This window comes from Sinohyriopsis cumingii, chromosome 9 (genome assembly GCF_028554795.1).
Source record: "Sinohyriopsis cumingii isolate HCF-2022 chromosome 9, ASM2855479v2, whole genome shotgun sequence".
Classification (NCBI taxonomy): Eukaryota; Metazoa; Mollusca; class Bivalvia; order Unionida; family Unionidae; genus Sinohyriopsis; species Sinohyriopsis cumingii.
Genome location: NC_142969.1, coordinates 90109367 through 90130947, shown reverse-complemented (window position 1 = coordinate 90130947; position 21581 = coordinate 90109367). Strand labels below are relative to the sequence as shown.

General features: G+C 39.1%; 1 protein-coding gene across 5 annotated transcripts in view; it reads left to right on the top strand.

The window, feature by feature from the left end:
* Positions 1-21581, top strand: part of LOC149792219 (extended synaptotagmin-2-like) — a 155442-nt gene that overhangs the window by 111054 nt on the left and 22807 nt on the right. For all 5 annotated transcript variants that reach the window (XR_016423527.1, XR_016423529.1, XR_016423528.1 and 2 more), the window contains exon 18: positions 936-1028. Coding sequence is in view for 2 of the 5 variants with exons in the window: in XM_089970745.1 (XP_089826871.1) it covers positions 936-1028 (93 nt within the window). In the remaining 3 variants the exon portion in view is untranslated. The remainder of the gene's footprint in view (positions 1-935; positions 1029-21581) is intronic.

Below are 21581 nucleotides of genomic sequence, written 5' to 3'. Positions count from 1 at the left end.
ATTACTGAATGCATCCAAACACTTGTGTTTCCATGAGATTTTTGTATACCAGGATGCTTAGGTGTATAAAAGATGCTGGTTTTGATGTTGATGTTGCAGAACTAGATCTTTGATACCACCCACTTGAATGTATCATAAATGTCATCAATATTACAGAACTCATAAGTAGGGTACTACCTCATGATGCGTAATTGCAGCACATGGGGTTAAATAAAATTGAAATACTGCCACCAGTGGGCATTTCTGACATTTAAATATTGTCAGATATTATTATTTGCAGTGTACTAAGAATTTTGTTCACATTTGTATCGGCACTAACTGCATTTTGAAATGAGTGAAATATCAAAGTTTCATTTACCCATTTTGATCACAATGTTTTTCACATTCAACAAATTTGGGCAAATTCTTTTGGTATTTTCTATTTAAAAATGGACTCTATGCCTGTGACCCCACATTGTATGCAGGTTTATGAGTTATCCAGGTTTGTGTTATCAAGGGTGGTATGTCCTTTTGAAAGTCATTTCTGATTGGCTGATATTGGAAATCAATCTAAAATGCTAATCAAAAGTTATGTGATCTCCAGACCAGATTTTAATGTATGCATCTATTTTTTTAAATGTAATAACAATCTGTGCTGAAAGAGCACCTGTTTTGAGAGACTATATTGTGTTGGCAGAATGAGTATTCTATCAGACAAATTTTGCACTGCTTACTTTGCATATCTGCTATGTATATAATTCTTTAACTGTGCCTTAAAGGACAGACTAAAGTTTATCACATTCCAGTTTACATCACCTTCTTACAATAGGCAGGTTACAAAACTACACCGAATTTGTTGACTCTGTTGTATAATCTTTCTGCTTATCTATCTGTTTGTTGTCATAACCGACATAGCTGTCTTTTGTGGATTGACACAATTTTATTTCTCATTGCAGTTCAGGCAGTGAATTTGGTCGTGGACGTATTCAGCTTACATTACGTTACAGTTCACAGAGGGAGAGAATGATTGTAGTTGTTCATAAATGCCAGTAAGTATTATAGTTAGCTCTAACAAATCATTTGGATTGCAGTTCCTGGCACAATGCTCCCTCATTTTATTGCAGTTCCTGGCACAGTAATCCTTCATTTTGATTGCAGTTCCTGGTACAGTGCTTACCTTCATTTTGATTGCAGTTCCTGGCACAGTACTCTCTAATTTTGACTGCAGTTCCTAACACGGTACTCCCCCAAATTTTGACTGCAGTTTCTGGCACAGTACCCCCTCATTTTGATTGCAGTTCCTGGCACAGAACTCCCCCTCATTTTGATTGGAGTTTCTGGCAACGGGCTCCTTCATTTTGATTGCAGTTCCTGCCACAGTGCTACCTCATTTTGATTGCAGTTCCTGGCAGGGTACTTCCTCATTTTGATTGCAGTTCCTGCCACATTGCTACCTCATTCTGATTGCAGTTCCTGGCACAGTACTTCTTTATTTTGATTGCAGTTCTGGCACAATACACATTTTGATTGCAGTTCCTGGCACAGTACTCCTTCATTTTGATTCAAGTTGCTGGCACAGTATTCACTCATTTTGATTGCAGTTCCTGGCACAGTGTTCCCTTATTTTGTTTGCAGTTCCTAGCATGGTACTTACTCATTTTGATTTCAGTGCCTGGTTGCAGTACTCCCTCATTTTGAATGCAGTTCCTGGCAGGGTGCTCCCTCATTTTGATTGTATTTCCTGGCATAGTGTCCCCTCATCCTTGAATAGTGGTTCCTCAGTTTGAATGCAGTTCCCAACACAGTATTTCCCATATTTGTATTGCAGTTCACAGCACAATGATCCCACATTTTCATTGCAGATCTCACAATAGTGCTCCTTTATTTTGATGGCAGTTCCCAGCACAGTTGTCCCTCGTTTCAGTTGCAGTTCCCAGCACTGTGGTCCCTCATTTGATTGCAGTTCCCAGCACAGTTCTCCCTCATTTTTTATTGGCAGATCACAGCACAGTACTCCCTCCTCTGATTCACTTCCTAGCACAGTACACCCTCATTTTGATTCACTTACTAGCACAGTATACCCTCATTTTCTTGCCTCTTACTATTTTTAAATCCTTGCTTTTTCATTTTTTTTGTACTCATTTTGTTTTTTCAGTTTCTATTCCATTTGGATAATCCACAGCACCTTTAAAATAACATCAAAAATGTAGTGCACAAGATAAGAACATTCCAATAAAAAACAGACTTAGTCATCTCATGAAGAGATAGTGACATAGCCATGTCATGAAGGTATAGTGACATAATCATGTCATGAAGGGATGGTGACATAGTCATGTCATGAAGGGATAGTGACATAATCATGTCATGAAGGATAGTGACATAGTCATGTCATGAAGGGATAGTGACATCATCATGTCATGAAGGGATAGTGACATAATCATGCCATGAAGGATAGTGACATAGTCATGTCATGAAGGGATAGTGATATAGTCACGTTATGAAGCGATAGTGACATAGTCATGTCATGAAGGGATTGTGACATAATCTTGTCATGAAGGATAGTGACATAGTTATGGCATGGAGGGATAGTGATATAGTCACGTTATGAAGGGATAGTGACATAGTCAAGTCATCAAGGGATAGTGATATAGTTATGTCATGAAGGGATGGTGACATAGTCATGTCATGAAGGGATAGTGACATAATCATGTCATGAAGGTATAGTGACATAATCATGTCATGAAGGAATAGTGACACATTATAATTATAATAATAATAATATAGTGTAAAGTGCCTTACCCAAAGACATACCATGGTTGTATAATAATATATAGTATAATGTGGCTTACCCAAAGACATTCATGTATAATAATAATATATAGTGTAAAGTGCCTTACCCAAACACATACATGTATAATAGTAATATATAGTGTACAGTGCCTTACCCAAAGCAGCAGAGGGGGCGAATCGGACATTTTGTCCAATCGTTATTTTGCTTAATTATTACTTTCTGCAACTCAACGATCTAGTGTCGTCAGCGCCTGGTAAAAAAAAAACGACGACGTCGTTGGGGGATCGTCGCGTCGTCATTTGGTTTAATTAACACCTTCTGCGCGCCGATCCCCAGCGTCGTCAGCGTCCGGTAAGCACATCGACGACCGCGTCGATGTCATCGCCCCCTCTGCTGCTAAGTGGTTATTTACAATGATCTTACAAACAGAGTGATCACTAACTCCTCCTCTTGCAGATCAATTAGGTTATTTGACTGATCGGTAATTTTAAAATTAATTCTCGTTAAAAACCGATCATGGCATCGCATATAGACCGGATTAATCGGACTCTCAATGATCAAAAATCCCGGAGGGGCTGTTGGTGAAAACGAATAAAGGATATACCCCTGTTGAGCTTGATTTGATTGCTTGGTATCCACCTGATAACTTCCTTCAATAGCATCACACACTAGATTAATCGCTATCACCGATGCAATATTTACGTTGTATGGAGCAATATGCCTACCACCATCTCCGTTATCGTGTCTGAGGATAGTTGATGGGGGGGTGTCCGCGGGTGGATTCTCAGGCCATCCTAGTATGGTTCTTATTGAACTGTTATAAATATCAACCATATACCCCGGTGTGCTTATTTCAATCGTCGACGATAACGTCGGTTCATGAACCGTAATAGCGATTTTTGATTCCTTTCCTGTGATCGATTTTATCCTGCGTTGAAATTCTTTATTGATTTGCTCTATTTGGTATGACCCAGTTGGTATTGTAACCTCCTCCCAGTTTGGGGTCCCATCGGGTTTATTTGTCCGTGCAAAAACCAGCGAGTTATTAGGTTGTTGTCCGTTAAATGCGTCCGCTCGGATATTAGGCCAACTGTGATATACTCGCAATTTTGCCAGCGCTATTTCCTTTACTGGAACCGGTGATGGGAAGTTCACACTGAATTCGGGTTTCGTTGATGTTATCGATATCATACTTGTTTGTACCGGAGTGGTGTTCTCCGCGATCCGCTGAAGTAATTGAGACCCTTCGGGGTTCAGCGACATTATTATTATTCGTTGTTTTTAGTGTCTAATTTTAACAACCAGGTGGTTTCGGCTTCCAGTTGAAAATCCTCGATTTTTGACATCGCGGAGCTATATAACTGGACCATCGTGGAGAATTCAACATCGGATACGAACAAATTATCAATCGATAACGAGATCAACCCGGATAATTTCGAGTATGCGTCGGATACTATTTGATGTTTTACTGTATACTCGTTGAGTTTTTTCTGAAAACACGATGATATCTTCCTAGTGATTGCGTTGGCAACTCCAGCAACTGTTGTCATCGCGGAGACAGCGATTGGAACAGCGATTGGGGTTATCGTGGTCACCGTGGATAAAATAACACCGGCGCCAGCTACTATACCCGACACCGAGTACACGACCGCGTCGATGGCGGTTATTTTACGACGGTATTTTTTTATTTTTACACGGTATTGTTCGGAAAGCGTTTTCAAGTTCGCGGAAAATTCTTTTGCGGTATCGAATCGATATTGATGTGACGTCGGTGATACCTCTGATTCAACTTCCTTGGTGGTCATTTTTATTTTAAAAGAGCTAGTGTTTTTAATTACTTAGATTCGCTGCAAATTCCACATACCATGTAATGTTTGCCCGGGCTAGATTTCTATCAACGGCATAAATTGTAAACTGTTCAGTTGCGTTCTTGTCTATAATTGTTGATATTGTATTGTTAAACCCGGATGAACTCGACGATAATATATTAAACTGCATCATTGAAACCAGTGTCAATCGATAAATGCCCTTAACAGTTGCGGTGATATTTACTGTATTCTGTGTAGGAGTCCAATCGAATGATCCATGCCGAATTGTGTATACTGTGTTGATGATGTTCTCATGAGGGATTTTTATTTTTTCGAATTGCTCTGCTACTCTCGGTAGCCCGTCTTTAATCGCTTCAACATCAGTTCTGATTATTCCTACTTCCTGCCAATGCGCGTCTATATTATTCTTGTTCGTTGCAACATTAGTTTTGATTGTTTCTATTTCCCGTGTATTCTCGGTCATACTTTTTTTGTTCGCTGCAACATCAAGTTTGATTGTTCCTATTTCATATGTATGTACGTCTATACCTTTTTTGTTCGCTGCAACATCAGTTTTGATTAATCCTATTCCCCGCCAATACGCGTCTACATTTTTTTTGTTCGCTTCAACATCAGTTTTGATTGTTCCTATTTCCTGTGTATGCGCGTCCACACCCTTTTTGTTCGCTTCAACATCAGTTTTGATTGTTCCTATTTCCTGTGTATGCGCGTCCATATTATTTATGATCGTTGTAACATCAGTTTTGATTGTTTCTATTTTCCGTCCATGCGAGTCTACATTATTTATGATCGTTGCAACATTAGCGCCGATTATTTCTATTTCCCGTTCATGCGCGTCCACACCCTTTTTGTTCGCTTCAACATCAGTTTTGATTGTTTCTATTTCCTGTCCATACGCAGTGATATCATTTATAGTTATTGTGATTTCATCCGGCTTGGTATTTTTTTTACCAAGGAATTTATCAAAGTTGTCATCGATCCTGTTAACATTTTTTCGTAACGTGTAAAATTGGCCCGACAGCGTCGTAAACTCCAAAATAGTATTTTTTATTGTTGCAAGATTTGGTTCGAATACTATCGGGTACCCAAAAAATCTATCGATAGTTACTTTCACATGCCCTTCGAGTTCGATTATTGATCTATTCAACCTTATAACACCGTCTTGGATTAATTCTATCGTATTCTCTATCTCCACTATATGTCTACCCGGTTTGAGTAGTCCGTCGCCGGTATACAACGCGATGGTGTTCTCGGCGGCATCACGCTGTCGTAATAAAACGTCATTTAGCGACACATTACTAGATTTCAATTTACCCTGGCGGTCTTGAAATACAACTATTTCATCTGGGTCAACACTGGTTAAGTTCAACGTATCAGCGATTTCATCCTCAATTAGTTTTTTTATGTCGGCGGCGGCCGTTTCCGTGGATTCTTTCAGCGCCGAAACCGGTCGTCCCCAAATATCAATCATCGTTATTGTAAATGTTATTCTCTAAAATCCGTTGAGCTTCTACGACCCCACTAGTGTATTCGTTTACAACCACATGAGGTGGTTTCCGCGATGATGAAATCGCCGCGAGTACGTTCAATACCTCACGGCCACATATCGGTGGGTCACTCAATTGCTGTGTTGGCAGCGTGGAATAAAAAACCCGGGCTGAACACGCCCGGGCTGAACACGCCCGGATATACCGCATGAACTCTTTCGGCGGGGCTAACCCGTATGAATCAAAATAGACGATCGCGCGCGGATCAATCGCGTACGCAACCCAATGAGTTCCCGCTCCGGAGGACCCATCGAGGTTAATTATGCCGGTTTCAATATTCCTTGGTGCCGCCGGCAATTGATCCCTCATAAAAACACCTCTGAAGTTTTTTATCGCTAGCGCGTTTGCGGCGTCTATTAAATCAAAATTAGACATTGGAGTCATAGACTCAGGAGTCATTGACTCCCGAGTCAATAAACGGTTCCTGGTAGTCTTAGACCCTTTCCCGAGTACCATGAATACGGGGTTCCCGGTAGTCTTAGACCCTTTCCGGCCACGGGTCGTTTTTTTTTGTAGCCTTTCCCGGTTGCCTTCTTCAATGCCATCCCCGCCGCGGTACCAACGGCTCCTAACGCCGCCGCCTTAGCCACTGCTGGTGCGGCCGCGGCAATCAATGCCGGAATCGCAGCTAACAGCGGAAATATCCCACCGGTCTTTTCCATGTTTTTAATTGCTGCGGCTGAAAAATCTATTTGAACACCCTTTTTATTCTTCATCGCATCATTGAAATGTTTTATTTGACGCGCCGTCAACGATATCTTATGATTACCACCTGCCATCTGCGACGGCTTCAGCGTTATTGTGGTCCCGCATTGTTTAGCCGACTTTGATCGTAATTTCTTGACTTGACCATCAGTCAACTCTACACTGACGACACTATACGACATTTATTGTAAACGCGTTTGTGTTTTCAATTACATGTTTTCTACTGGTGCATCAATGATTCTCATTCGTCCACCAACACCTTCTAGCAGCATTGATTTATCGCTGAGAATGACAGCAACCGCTCTGTAATTAACACCACCCGGGGCTATACGAGCTCGGAAGTGTATATCAACGACGGATTGTCTCGTTAAATCAAGATGCTCCAACGAAAAATAATAAATCGGATACAGGTTTTTAAAATCAAGTTGTGATATTTGCAAACCAGTGTCGACGTTTTGATCACGACCCATATACGACAGCAATCGATGATACACACGTGCGATATGGTTGTCACCGTAATTAAGCTGTATGTCCTCGGATGGTTCCTGTTGTCCGTTTATTCTCAGCGAAACATCCCTGACTCCTAATTGATCAAATATCATATGGCTGCGTTCTTGACTACCCAATCGTTCCCTATTCTGCAGCGCTATGAATATATGACGCGGGGCTGAAACACCCTGTTTTGACGCCAGGTGCCATGTAAACGCATCGGCGACGTTATCCTCTTTAGCATCAGTTGTTACCGCTAGCCAACTCAACAACGATTTCCCTCCCTGTTCCATAAATGATAACAATTGTGCTTCCGTGGTAACTGATGGAGTCAGCACCGGCATCCACAATGCCATTTTAGTTAAAACGACTTTACCGGCAGCGACGCCAGCAGCATGCCATATTGCATTGTTATCATCGCCCCTTCGCGTCAGCGCGATTGTATGCTTAGCCCCATAGACAACTTTTCTGACATTTCTGCAGAATCCGAATATGTGATGGAGTGGAATCGCGCATGAAAACTGTCGGCGTGGTCCTTGCAACATTCCTACTCGTGCTGCGAATCCTAGATTGTAATCATTGTTGGTGCTTTTTATAATATTGAAATTAGCGACTGGTTTTACTCTGCGGTCTGGGTTATTTGCTTCAACCTGGTCAACTGCGGTATCTTTTTCCACTAGCACGTTGATGTACTGAATATGGTCAGCGTTATTGGTGGTGTCCTTCGCAAACATCATAGATGGGCCCGCCGATCTTGTATAATCATCCGAGTATCTCGCTAACCCAATTATCGTCGTTGCAACATCAACCTCGCGTTCTATTGATTCAATTTCTCGCCCGTCAATAAGATATCTGGCGCTCTCAAATAACGCCATGATACCGTTGTTGACGAAGCCAACTCGAACACGATGGTCATCTGCGTATGGTGCATTATCGGCAGCATTTGTCACGAGTTCTCCCTCAATTTCGATAAACGCTTCACACGGCAGAAAGTATTTACTGGTATCTTGGACTTGAAGTTCAATTCGCGATCGTAGGTCGGGTTGCGCTGCATAATAAGAATAAAATTGATAATCACGGACAGAATCATCCCTGCGCACTGGGGCGTCCATATCAAACGCGGGATCAGCGGTTCGCGCAAACATTCTATTATTTATCATGTTGATGTTTTCAATTGAAATCCATCAACGTCGTTTTCGTCGTAAATTCTTTGAATTTAAACCACTCCCCGCTATCGCGTTCATGAGCGCGTTGGTTGCCGCATCGGCGGATGGCGAAGTCGCCAACGACTGAGTCGTCGCCAACGACTCTAATTTTTCTTCCACGGCGTTATTTATTACTTTACTGACATTTGCAGGCATCACTGTCGTTGATGGCATTACCGGTGGTTTCTGTTTTTTTCTCCTCACCAATGACATTAGTTTGTCCCGCGCGGCTGAAAGCACCTTTCCGGCAACATCTCCAATAGCACTAATACCCTTATCACGAATAACATCAATAGCCTTCATTCCTAATTGTTTGGCTAACGGCGCTACTTTTGGAGCCATTCTTGTAAATAACCCCGCAATGGTGCTACCGAGACCATCTCCATAGTACGCGCGGTAAACAGGCAATCGCGAGTTTACCACGTAGACGAGTACTGGTTTATCATGGTTGTAGTGTATGATCATCCTTATTAAAAACACCAGTTTTCCAATTAATCATCCACGAGTTCGTCTATGAGCGTTCGATATACATTAATGTCCATAATACCGCCTGCAAATAAACGCTTGCAAATATCAGCGGCCTCATTGATTATTTCCGTAGAGTTATTTCCGGCTCGTTTTCCTCCAATTAGTACTTCCAGCCGTGATATATCACTGAGAACACTATTAGGGCAGGTAACGCCGTAGGATTCTTTACCAACAGGGTATCCTTTTCCTTTTTTTGGTGTTATACTCTTAACTTCCTTGTGGAATGCGTCGTAATCGGATTTACTACGATGTGGTAATGCATCTTTATGTTTACTTGCTAAATACACTATTCTTGCCCAGTCCTTTAACGACTTTATATTTTTCTCGTAACCGCTATTGATATGCTTCTTATCTCGTATGCTCTTAGCAAAATTGTTGGCAGTAAAATTAATTAATTCTTCCCTGCTGCTGAAGCCTCTAATTTCATCTATTGTGCTCTTCTTGAGTACAATACGGGGTATATTCCCCTCTTTTTCTTCCGGTATTTCTTCTTCTGGTGTTTCTTCGGGTATTTCTTCTTCTGGTTCTTTCGCAGTAGCACCTAGTTCTTCTTCATCGGCCATTGTAACATAAGGTTCTTGTGGTTCGGTTATAGCGAGTGGTGGTGGCCTCCGTGTTGTAGCAGCCGCTATTTTTGCAGGAAGTGTTTCTAAAGACCTTTTTGTTTGTTCGGTCTGAGCCGCTATCTTTTCAAGCGCACCAAGAACGGGTACAGTTGCCGCCGTAACATCTTTGGTCGCTTTAGTTACCGGGGCAAAGAGTTGTTCGCTTCCAACAGTAAAATCAGTTTGCATTTGCTGCCGCGTTTGAAGTTGTTCTCGGACCCTGTCTCGTAACGGTATGAACTTTTTAAGCGCTGCTAGCCGCTCTCTGGCTAGCCGAGTAGTAAGTGATTCACCTACCATTATTGCAATTGCGAAGCAATTTCTAATTTCTCGCCGGAGGCTCCGTCTATAATTCTTCTAATGTTTTTGATTTTACTAGAAATCTCCCTGCGTCGTTCATAAACACGTCCAAGTTTTTTTCGTATTATTTCAACGGCAGTGAATAGTCCAATGAATGCATTTGCGTCATTGTGGTACAAGTTTTCATTGATCGTATGTTGTAATCGTTTTATAAAAAAATACTCGCGGGCCAGGGTAAAACGCCCCCGTTTCGATTGTTCGTTAATAATTTCATAATCGGATAATATTTTTTCACTGTCGAGACCATCAGATAATTCAATTCCTTGATTTTTTAATTTTGAAATCTCGGCTAATATATTATTGATGTCTTCGATATTCATTATTCTTATAAAACATCTTGTTTCTAATATCAAAAATATTAATAAAAAGAAAAATGAAACCCCGTGTATCAATCCCGAGGTGTTTAATAATTCGTTAGACGTGACCTCGTCAGCGCCATAGGCGCCGGTGACTTCGTATCTACATATGAAAATCGAATTCTATGCCCGGTCTTTTTTGAGATTGCTGTTTGATATACTCGTTCTGCTACTTTTCGTATTGAGGCGATACAAATGTCAAAGTATCTACTGGCTTCATTCATCGACTGAAATATTTTTTCCTCGTGAGTTGTTGTATCAAATGACTTTACGGGTTTTGCTTTCTTTGGGTATTTACCGGTTTGGCCTTTTTTACTATTTTCACTCTGAGAGATGGCTTGCAAGTTTGTAAGAGAATTATCAGTCTTATTATTATTAATATGATCAATAACAAGCCCATTCTCGATTAATCCGTGAAAACATTCATAGATGATTCTGTGACAGAGATATTTCTTCTTTCCGGCACCAAACATTAAATACCCGTGATTATTTACGGTACCAACCGGCTTCTTCAGTTTGCGGTTTCTAACAATGCCGTCGCGAGACGCCTCGTAACTGACGAACACAGGATGCGGCTGAAATTCTTGGTCCATTTGTATAATAATACTATTTGTCTAATTTATTATTTGGTTTAATTATGAATCTTTCAACGTAGTCTTGGGGGGTTTTAATGACGAAATCGGCGGTGGGGTCAATGACGGCGTTTTTAATTCGCTTGTCATAATAGCGTTTTAGTTCCCTGTATCGCTTTCCGCCACAATTAATACATAACTGTGATTTTCCTCTTACACCGACGTGGCAAACCAAGCACGGGAGAGGGCCAAGAGAACCATTACGAACGCTTTGTAAATGATACCCGCAGAATTCACCTCTACATGATTTATTGCACGGGGTTATCGACCCAATCATCAACCATTTGCAGTGATTCATTATACTATATTCTTTCATTTAAATACTTGTTTTAATTATATGGATGAGTTTGAGAGATTAGCAGTAATTAAGCCCTGGAAAAATATTAAGTTCAATCTCGATAGAGTCCTCAAGGACACACCAAAAGCGTTAATAAACGATAAAACCCTGTTGAATAAAATACGCGATTGTATCAATGAATTCAAGCGTGATGGTGCATCTCATAGTTGGTCAACATTTCGAATTGATGGTGTTGTTGATGCTACCATGAACGACAACCGCGCAGCAATGATAATATCACAACTTGACGGTAAAAGATATTTCTTCAGAGTAAAATTTATTGTCCGGGTGGAATCAGGCGATTGGATCATACGTGATAAATTTGAACCAGTTCTCAGCGACATGAAAACAGTCACTGTCAGCCGCGACTCCAAGCCGGGGCTGTTAACCGGAGTTGACAGACCATACTATGAACGAGCGTATCCTGAAACAGCAGTTGTTTATGGAATATACCCGTTAAATAAGAAACCTGATATCGGAAAACTGAAACCGATGAAACAGTCAACTGGGATAAATTGTGTAGCAGAACGAATAATAGAGCATTTTACAAATGCATGTCGAGGAAACAAATTGACTGATTTACGACGTAGCAAAATCAACCAGTGGGAACTAACCGTAAAAGAGCGTGGAGCAACCATCAGCGACATAGCGAGATTAGAAACATCGCTGAGATTTCCAATAACCGTTACAACGATAACCGGTGAAGTATTATACGAATCGAAGTATAAATCGAAGGGAGCCCCAATCAAAATTATTGATCATAACGAACACGCATGGACGCCCGCGATCACAATATTTCCACGGGATAGAACAGTAAAGTATATCCCCGAAGAATTCCTGGGAGAACAATTCTCCAAGGACGGTTTTCTCGCGGAGAGGAAACTATTTGATGCTATTGCCTACTTGTGTAAAAACGACCCTGTATCAGTGTGGTTACTTCGCAGCGCTGAAAACGATGCGGATACCTTTGATCAGTTTGTAAGACCAAACGGCGAATTATATCGCACTGAAGCATTTCACAACAGGATGAAAAAAACCGCCATAGAATTTGAAGAGCATGATGAACAACTGCTAACAAATTGTTTTACGATTCCATCGGTTGTAGCTCATGTTGCAGCAAGGAAAAATGCGTGGAGACCAACGCGCAAGGAATTTCTGCCGGATGTACAATCCAGTTGTTTGGAATACTATCACGGTGGACTATGGAACACTGAATACAACCGCGACGCTATGATCTCGGTTGATATGGTTGCCTGTTATCCAGCGAGTTTTCTCGGGTATGGATCCGCCGCTGAGTATTTCAAACGATTTGGACACCCCAGTCATGAAATGACTCGTGTTGCTATTAATGGACCACTGCCTGATTTTGATTTAACCGGATTCGCTCGCATAGTATCATTTGAATTCGCGGCAGGACTTCATCGCTGTTGCTATATTTGGATCGGTAGACACATGACTGAAAAGAAGTGGTTGCCAATAGCGCTGCTACGGTATATGATTGATTGTAAAATGCTAGTTTCGTTAATTGTCAGTGACGCGATTATATCATACCGGGCGCAGACTAAAGTCTGGTTACCAGAACCGGAGCGTCTAGATAGCATAATTGACGAATCCAGAAAACACATTGATGCCGACGAGGAATATATCATCGAATGGTCCAGGAGGATATTCAACCAACGAAACAGAGAGGCAAAAGATCTCGGTAGAAGAATAATTGGTAAGTTTACACAAGGTGGAAAAAACTGCGACTACAAACGATATTGCTCACGGCTAATTATAGATGACGCAGAATATGATTTCGTAATCAAGGACGCAGTGGCGAAAAATAGATACGTGAACTGCAAAACAGCTTTCTTGTCCAATGGAACAAGGCTGGGTACAGTTGTTACTTACAGCGATGGAGACAGCCCGGCATACCCGCATTTGAGGGCGTCTATGCTGGGTTACGCCGCTATCAATTTATTCTCGATGATAAATAGATTTCCCGACACCGCGGTTAGAGTAGCCGTTGATTCGTTTTATATAGACGTAGCGTATAAGGAAAACGTAGCCGAGTTTACTAGTCCGGACGAGAGTTGGGGTACATGGAGAATTAAAAATGAAATACGACGCGATTATTCCCCGTCAGCAAATGTCATCGTTGAGAACAATTACCTACGCGGTGATAAATTGTCAGAATGGTCTAATGCACCATCGTGTTCTGATCCAATTTGTAGACACAAGACGGTTTATTTAAGCGGCTGTGGCGGGTCAGGAAAGACGACTCGGGCAATTGAATTATTTCGAACGCGGGCAAGTATAATCGTGCTTACACCGACCCATAGACTAGCGCGAGAGATAAAACAACGAAATGTTGACGCCGTTACTTATCACAGCTTTTTTCGATACAGCGGCGGTGAGTGGACTCCTGATCGAATGGGTGAAAAATTTATTCCCGACATTATCATCTGGGATGAGATATGTACTGTTTCGTTAGATACTTTACAAATGTTTCTTGAGTGGTTGCTGCGCGCGAATACAGCGGTAATCATGTGTGGGGACCATGGCCAACCACCACCATTTGTCGGCGAGGGTCCACATGATTGGTTAAGGGGTTTTGTGGACCATTATGAAGAAACCGATACTGATTACCGAGCACTTGATGAACAACTGCGCGAGGTTAAAAAATTAATCAGATTACAGCCGGATAGAATTCAGTGTGAAATAATCCGCGAGGTGATTCCGGAAACGCCGTTAAATGAATTCTGGGAAACATGGAGACCAAACGATTTGATTGTAGCGAGTAGAAAGATAGTCAGGGACACACTTCAGCGGAAGTTGTTTACGTTGCATAAGGAAAAGTTTCCAACGCGTCCAGTGCCGTTATGTTATAGACCCGCGGATACACGGCGGCAGAACATTGAAGTTGAAATCCCGGGCCGGACAGAAAAACAAATTCTCGTGCTGAATGATATTGTGCTCGTTGATATCAGCGTCGTCGAGGACGCGCTACGTGCTGATAAATCCCCGTGGACGCTAGGATACGCAACAACAATACATTCCTCGCAGGGACTAACCATCGCCGACACAATTGTTTGGATAGTTGATAATCGCATCGAATGGTCGAATCTAGTCTATCTTGCAGTGTCCCGAGTACGGAGGATCAATCAGCTTCGAAGAATTGTTGTTGACGGAGTCAGTGACGGAGTCACCAACGACAACGACATCATCGATGCAAGCGTCATTGATAGAAAACTCTCGGGTTACCGCCAACAGGATAAAAAAAAACAGCGGCGTTTTGATATTGATGCCGAATTAATAATCTCGCTACGACAACAACAGAATAATCACTGCGCGAGTTGCAATTGTATAATGAGTTGGCGATATTCGGATAAAGACGCTCGCCAATTTACCGTGGACAGGATCGATAACAGTCTCGGTCATGTCAAAAACAATGTGAGGTTAACATGTCTTGAGTGTAATAGACGCAACGGCGCTAGTTAAGACCACGCGGGGGTAATTGAGTATCGTCAGGTATCACTTGTAGTTGCTCGCGTGTAAATCCGCGCTGAGGAGCAGTTGAATCCAGTCTATAGATCGGTGGTCTACCAGTTGATCGTGTTATCGTTGATATGTTATGTGTGGTAACACTCCAAATAGGATCAGTAGCTCTTTTTTTACCGCCTTCAAGCTCTCCTGGTTCATACAGATATCTAACAGTGACATCGCCAAGAATCGGCTTGGAAACGCTATTTATTTTTGATTTTCCGGGTATATACTCGTATTTAATCGCGTCGCTGGGCTTCATGTTGACTGCTCGGGTAATCTCGTTATTTAACGCTGCAATTACACCTGGCAACCTTTTAACCCATTCACGAGATCGTTTTTCTTGGATGAATTCCTTCGCGTATTGATATCCAAATAACCGTTCAGCGAGAGTCCGATTGAATCGTTCAACAATTGCCTGATCACGATGTAGCGCAGTATGACCTCGTCGTATCGCGACGCTATGATGTTTCAGCGTTGATAAAACAGCGCCGCGAAATTCACTACCGGGATCAACTTGTAATAGATTTGGCCAGCGCAGAGGGCCTCTTCGATAAATTCTTTCAAACGCAGCGGCTACTTCAGTTGCCGACTTTGTTTTTAACGGCTCCGCTTGTTTGTATCGACTCGCAACATCAACTACGGTTAGCGCGTATTTGTAACCGTTGTCATGCGGCAAAAATAGTATATCAGCCTGATGAACTTCATTAGGTACGCTGACATCAAAGCGCGAGAAGTTGATTTGTTTAGGCGGTGGTTGATAGATTTGCCATATAGCCTGTTTGGATAACCAATTAGCCGCAGTGGCCCTCGTTACCTTTGCAGCGCTTGCAAGCTTACCAATTGCGGCCTTCCCCTTCCAGTATCCTCTCGGAGAATAATAGATGGATTCCATGTTGTTATTATAAACGCTAGCGTTTTCAATTACCAGCGCGAGAAGCTCCGCTTCCAATAATTAATTTACCTTTCATAGCCGATTTTACCAACCATGAGGCCAATTTTTCTTTGACGGATTTATCAGGAATAGCATTTAGCGCGTGAATTAATTTTACATCCGCGATATGACGCTGTTGCAGATCGCTACTTTTGTAAGCAACATCATGAGCATGACACGCCTTATCGATAGCGTTTATTGGATACTCACCGGGTTTGGGCTGATTTTGATCATCGAGTCTAATATCTAATCGTGTTCCGGGGCCACAGTAGTTATATCCTGGGAGGTGTTTTTCTCCTGGATACTTTGCCCACGGTGTTCCGGGGAGTTTTGCCAATTTGGCTGCGATGTCACCTCCTCGCTTTTTTTTAAAACATCTCCGGGTCTAATAGAAATAAATCTAAATTTCTTTGTACCGCATTGTACACACTTACCAGTAAGCGCCGATCTGTTATTTCTTGTCGTAACGGTTGTCATATCATTTGTGCCAGTACGCACTCTACACTTCACACAATATAGATCCATAATTTATGTATAGAGATATGAATATAATTGATTTTTCGGCGACTAAAACAAGAGAACCAGTTAAGCATGTTGCAGCGTTACCAAACTCGATCCGGATGATTATCATCGGACCATCTGGATCCGGCAAGACGCAATTGTTACTCAATTTAATAATGAGATGGATGAAGTGGGATAAGTTGTATTTGGTTGCTCCTAGCGTAGATGATCAACGATGCTACGAGGTGTTGAAAGATTTCAACGAGAATGCATCAGCGATCGCTAAAAAGAATGTTATTGAGTTTATTACGGATATCAATGATGCACCGGGTATTGATGATATTGATGGCGACGTTAACAATCTAGTCGTGTACGATGATGTTATGTTAGACAATCAAAAGAACCCAGCTAGGATATTTTCCAGAGGCAGGCATAAAAACACTGACGTGATATATGTCACTCAACGATACACTCAGATTCCAAAAGTAATCAGAGATAACTGCAATATTCTTGCTGTATTCAACGGCGTTGATACACACACGCTACGAAATATTTGGCAGACATGGTGCGGCGGTGACATGGACTTTAATGTTTTTCGAAACTTTTTTAGTCATGCTCAGTCGACCCCACATGGATTCATAACGATAAATTTACATGATCCTCGGACACGATATCGTATCGGACTTGACCAAATATTCAGTTAGTTGTAACTAATTTTCATTGTAAATAACCACTTAGCAGCAGAGGGGGCGATGACATCGACGCGGTCGTCGATGTGCTTACCGGACGCTGACGACGCTGGGGATCGACGCGCAGAAGGTGTTAATTAAACCAAATGACGTCACCATCGTGTAGGATGGACCGACGTCGTTTTTTTTTTACCAGCGCTGACTACACCGGATCCGCTGAGTGCAGAAAGTAATAATTAAGCAAAATAACGATTGGACAAAATGTCCGATTCGCCCCCTCTGCTGCTCCCAAACACATACATGTATAATAGTAATATATAGTGTACAGTGCCTTACCCAAAGACATACATGTATAATAATAATAATATATAGTGTAAAGTGCCTTACCCAGACATACATGTATAATAATAATAATATATAGTGTAAAGTGCCTTACCCAAACACATACATGTATAATAGTAATATATAGTGTACAGTGCCTTACCCAAACACATACATGTATAATAGTAATATATAGTGTAAAGTGCCTTACCCAAAGACATACATGTATAATAATAATAATAATATATAGTGTAAAGTGCCTTACCCAAACACATACATGTATAATAGTAATATATAGTGTACAGTGCCTTACCCAAACACATACATGTATAATAGTAATATATAGTGTACAGTGCCTTACCCAAACACATACATGTATAATAGTAATATATAGTGTACAGTGCCTTACCCAAACACATACATGTATAATAGTAATATATAGTATAAAGTGCCTTACCCAAAGACATACATGTATAATAGTAATATATAGTGTAAAGTGCCTTACCCAGACATACATGTATAATAATAATATATAGTGTAAAGTGCCTTAGCCAAACACATACATGTATAATAATAATAATATATAGTGTAAAGTGCCTTAGCCAAACACATACATGTATAATAATAATAATATATAGTGTAAAGTGCCTTACCCAGACATACATGTATAATAATAATAATATATAGTGTAAAGTGCCTTAGCCAAACACATACATGTATAATAGTAATATATAGTGTACAGTGCCTTAGCCAAACACATACATGTATAATAATAATATATAGTATAAAGTGCCTTACCCAAAGACATACATGTATAATAGTAATATATAGTGTAAAGTGCCTTACCCAGACATACATGTATAATAATAATATATAGTGTAAAGTGCCTTACCCAAACACATACATGTATAATAATAATAATATATAGTGTAAAGTGCCTTAGCCAAACACATACATGTATAATAATAATAATATATAGTGTAAAGTGCCTTACCCAAACACATACATGTATAATAATAATAATATATAGTGTAAAGTGCCTTACCCAAACACATACATGTATAATAGTAATATATAGTGTATTACCCAAAGACATTCATGTATAATAGTAATATATAGTGTAAAGTGCCTTACCCAGACATACATGTATAATAATAATATATAGTGTACAGTGCCTTACCCAAAGACATACATGTATAATAATAATAATATATAGTGTACAGTGCCTTACCCAAAGACATACATGTATAATAATAATAATATATAGTGTAAAGTGCCTTACCCAAACACATACATGTATAATAATAATAATATATAGTGTAAAGTGCCTTACCCAAACACATACATGTATAATAGTAATATATAGTGTACAGTGCCTTAGCCAAACAAATACATGTATAATAATAATATATAGTGTACAGTGCCTTACCTAAAGACATTCATGTATAATAATAATATATAGTGTACAGTACCTTACCAAAACACATACATGTATAATAGTAATATATAATGTAAAGTGCCTTACCCAAAGACATACATGTATAATAATAATAATAATATATAGTGTAAAGTGCCTTACCCAAACACATACATGTATAATAGTAATATATAGTGTACAGTGCCTTACCCAAAGACATTCATGTATAATAATAATATATAGTGTACAGTGCCTTACCCAAACACATACATGTATAATAGTAATATATAATGTAAAGTGCCTTACCCAAACACATACATGTATAATAGTAATATATAGTGTACAGTGCCTTACCCAAAGACATTCATGTATAATAATAATATATAGTGTACAGTGCCTTAGCCAAAGACATTCATGTATAATAGTAACATATAGTATAAAGTGCCTTACCCAAACACATACATGTATAATAGTAATATATAGTGTAAAGTGCCTTACCCAAACACATACATGTATAATAGTAATATATAGTGTACAGTGCCTTAGCCAAACAAATACATGTATAATAATAATATATAGTGTACAGTGCCTTACCTAAAGACATTCATGTATAATAGTAATATATAGTGTAAAGTGCCTTACCCAAAGACATACATGTATAATAGTAATATATAGTGTACAGTGCCTGACCCAAACACATACATGTATAATAGTAATATATAGTGTACAGTGCCTTAGCCAAACAAATACATGTATAATAATAATATATAGTGTACAGTGCCTTACCCAAAGACATTCATGTATAATAGTAATATATAGTGTAAAGTGCCTTACCCAAACACATACATGTATAATAGTAATATATAGTGTACAGTGCCTTAGCCAAACAAATACATGTATAATAATAATATATAGTGTACAGTGCCTTACCCAAAGACATTCATGTATAATAGTAATATATAGTATAAAGTGCCTTACCCAAACACATACATGTATAATAATAATATATAGTGTAAAGTGCCTTACCCAAAGACATACATGTATAATAGTAATATATAGTATAAAGTGCCTTACCCAAACACATACATGTATAATAATAATATATAGTGTAAAGTGCCTTACCCAAAGACATACATGTATAATAATAATAATAATATATAGTGTAAAGTGTCTTACCCAGACATACATGTATAATAATAATAATATATAGTGTAAAGTGCCTTACCCAAACACATACATGTATAATAGTAATATATAGTGTACAGTGCCTTAGCCAAACAAATACATGTATAATAATAATAATATATAGTGTAAAGTGCCTTACCCAAACACATACATGTATAATAGTAATATATAGTGTAAAGTGCCTTACCCAAAGACATACATGTATAATAATAATAATAATATATAGTGTAAAGTGCCTTACCCAAACACATACATGTATAATAATAATAATATATAGTGTAAAGTGCCTTACCCAAAGACATACATGTATAATAGTAATATATAGTGTATAGTGCCTTACCCAAAGACATACATGTATAATAATAATAATAATATATAGTGTAAAGTGCCTTACCCAAACACATACATGTATAATAATAATAATATATAGTGTAAAGTGCCTTACCCAAAGACATACATGTATAATAGTAATATATAGTGTATAGTGCCTTACCCAAAGACATACATGTATAATAAAAATATATAGTGTAATTACCCAAAGACATACATGTATAATAATAATATATAGTGTATTACCCAAAGACATTCATGTATAATAGTAATATATAGTGTAAAGTGTCTTACCCAAAGACATACATGTATAATAATAATATATAGTGTAATTACCCAAAGACATACATGTATAATAATAATGTATAGTGTAATTACCCAAAGACATACATGTATAATAATAATATATAGTGTAATTACCCAAAGACATACCATGTATAATAATAATATATAGTGTAATTACCCAAAGACATACATGTATAATAACAATATATAGTGTAATTACCCAAAGACATACATGTATAATAATAATTTATAGTGTAATTACCCAAAGACATACATGTATAATAATAATATATAGTGTAATTACCCAAAGACATACATGTATAATAACAATATATAGTGTAATTACCCAAAGACATACATGTATAATAATAATATATAGGTTATTACCCAAAGACATTCATGTATAATAGTAATATATAGTGTAATTACCCAAAGACATACATGTATAATAATAATATATAGTGTAATTACCCAAAGACATACATGTATAATAATAATATATAGTGTAATTACCCAAAGACATTCATGTATAATAATAATATATAGTGTATTACCCAAAGACATACATGTATAATAATAATATATAGTGTAATTACTCAAAGACATACCATGTATAATAATAATATATAGTGTAATTACCCAAAGACATACATGTATAATAATAATATATAGTGTAATTACCCAAGGACATGGTAGCTGACCCAGACTAATCCAATTTTAGGATTTGCAAATGCTCCGTTTTGGTCACACGTCTGTTACACTGACCACAGTCAAATAAATTGATATATTTCTGGCAAAATGATTAGGGCAATAAGCAATGATTTGGCAGTAGGCAATGATTAGGGCAATAGGCAATAATTAAGCAATAGGCTATGATTAGGGTAGTAGACAATGATTATGACAATAGGTAATGTTTAGGCAGTAGGCATTGATTAGGGCAATAGACAATGATGAGGGCAGTAGTCAGTAATTAGGGCAATTAAGTTAGTAGGCAATGATTAGGGCAATAGGTAATGATTAGGGTAATAAGC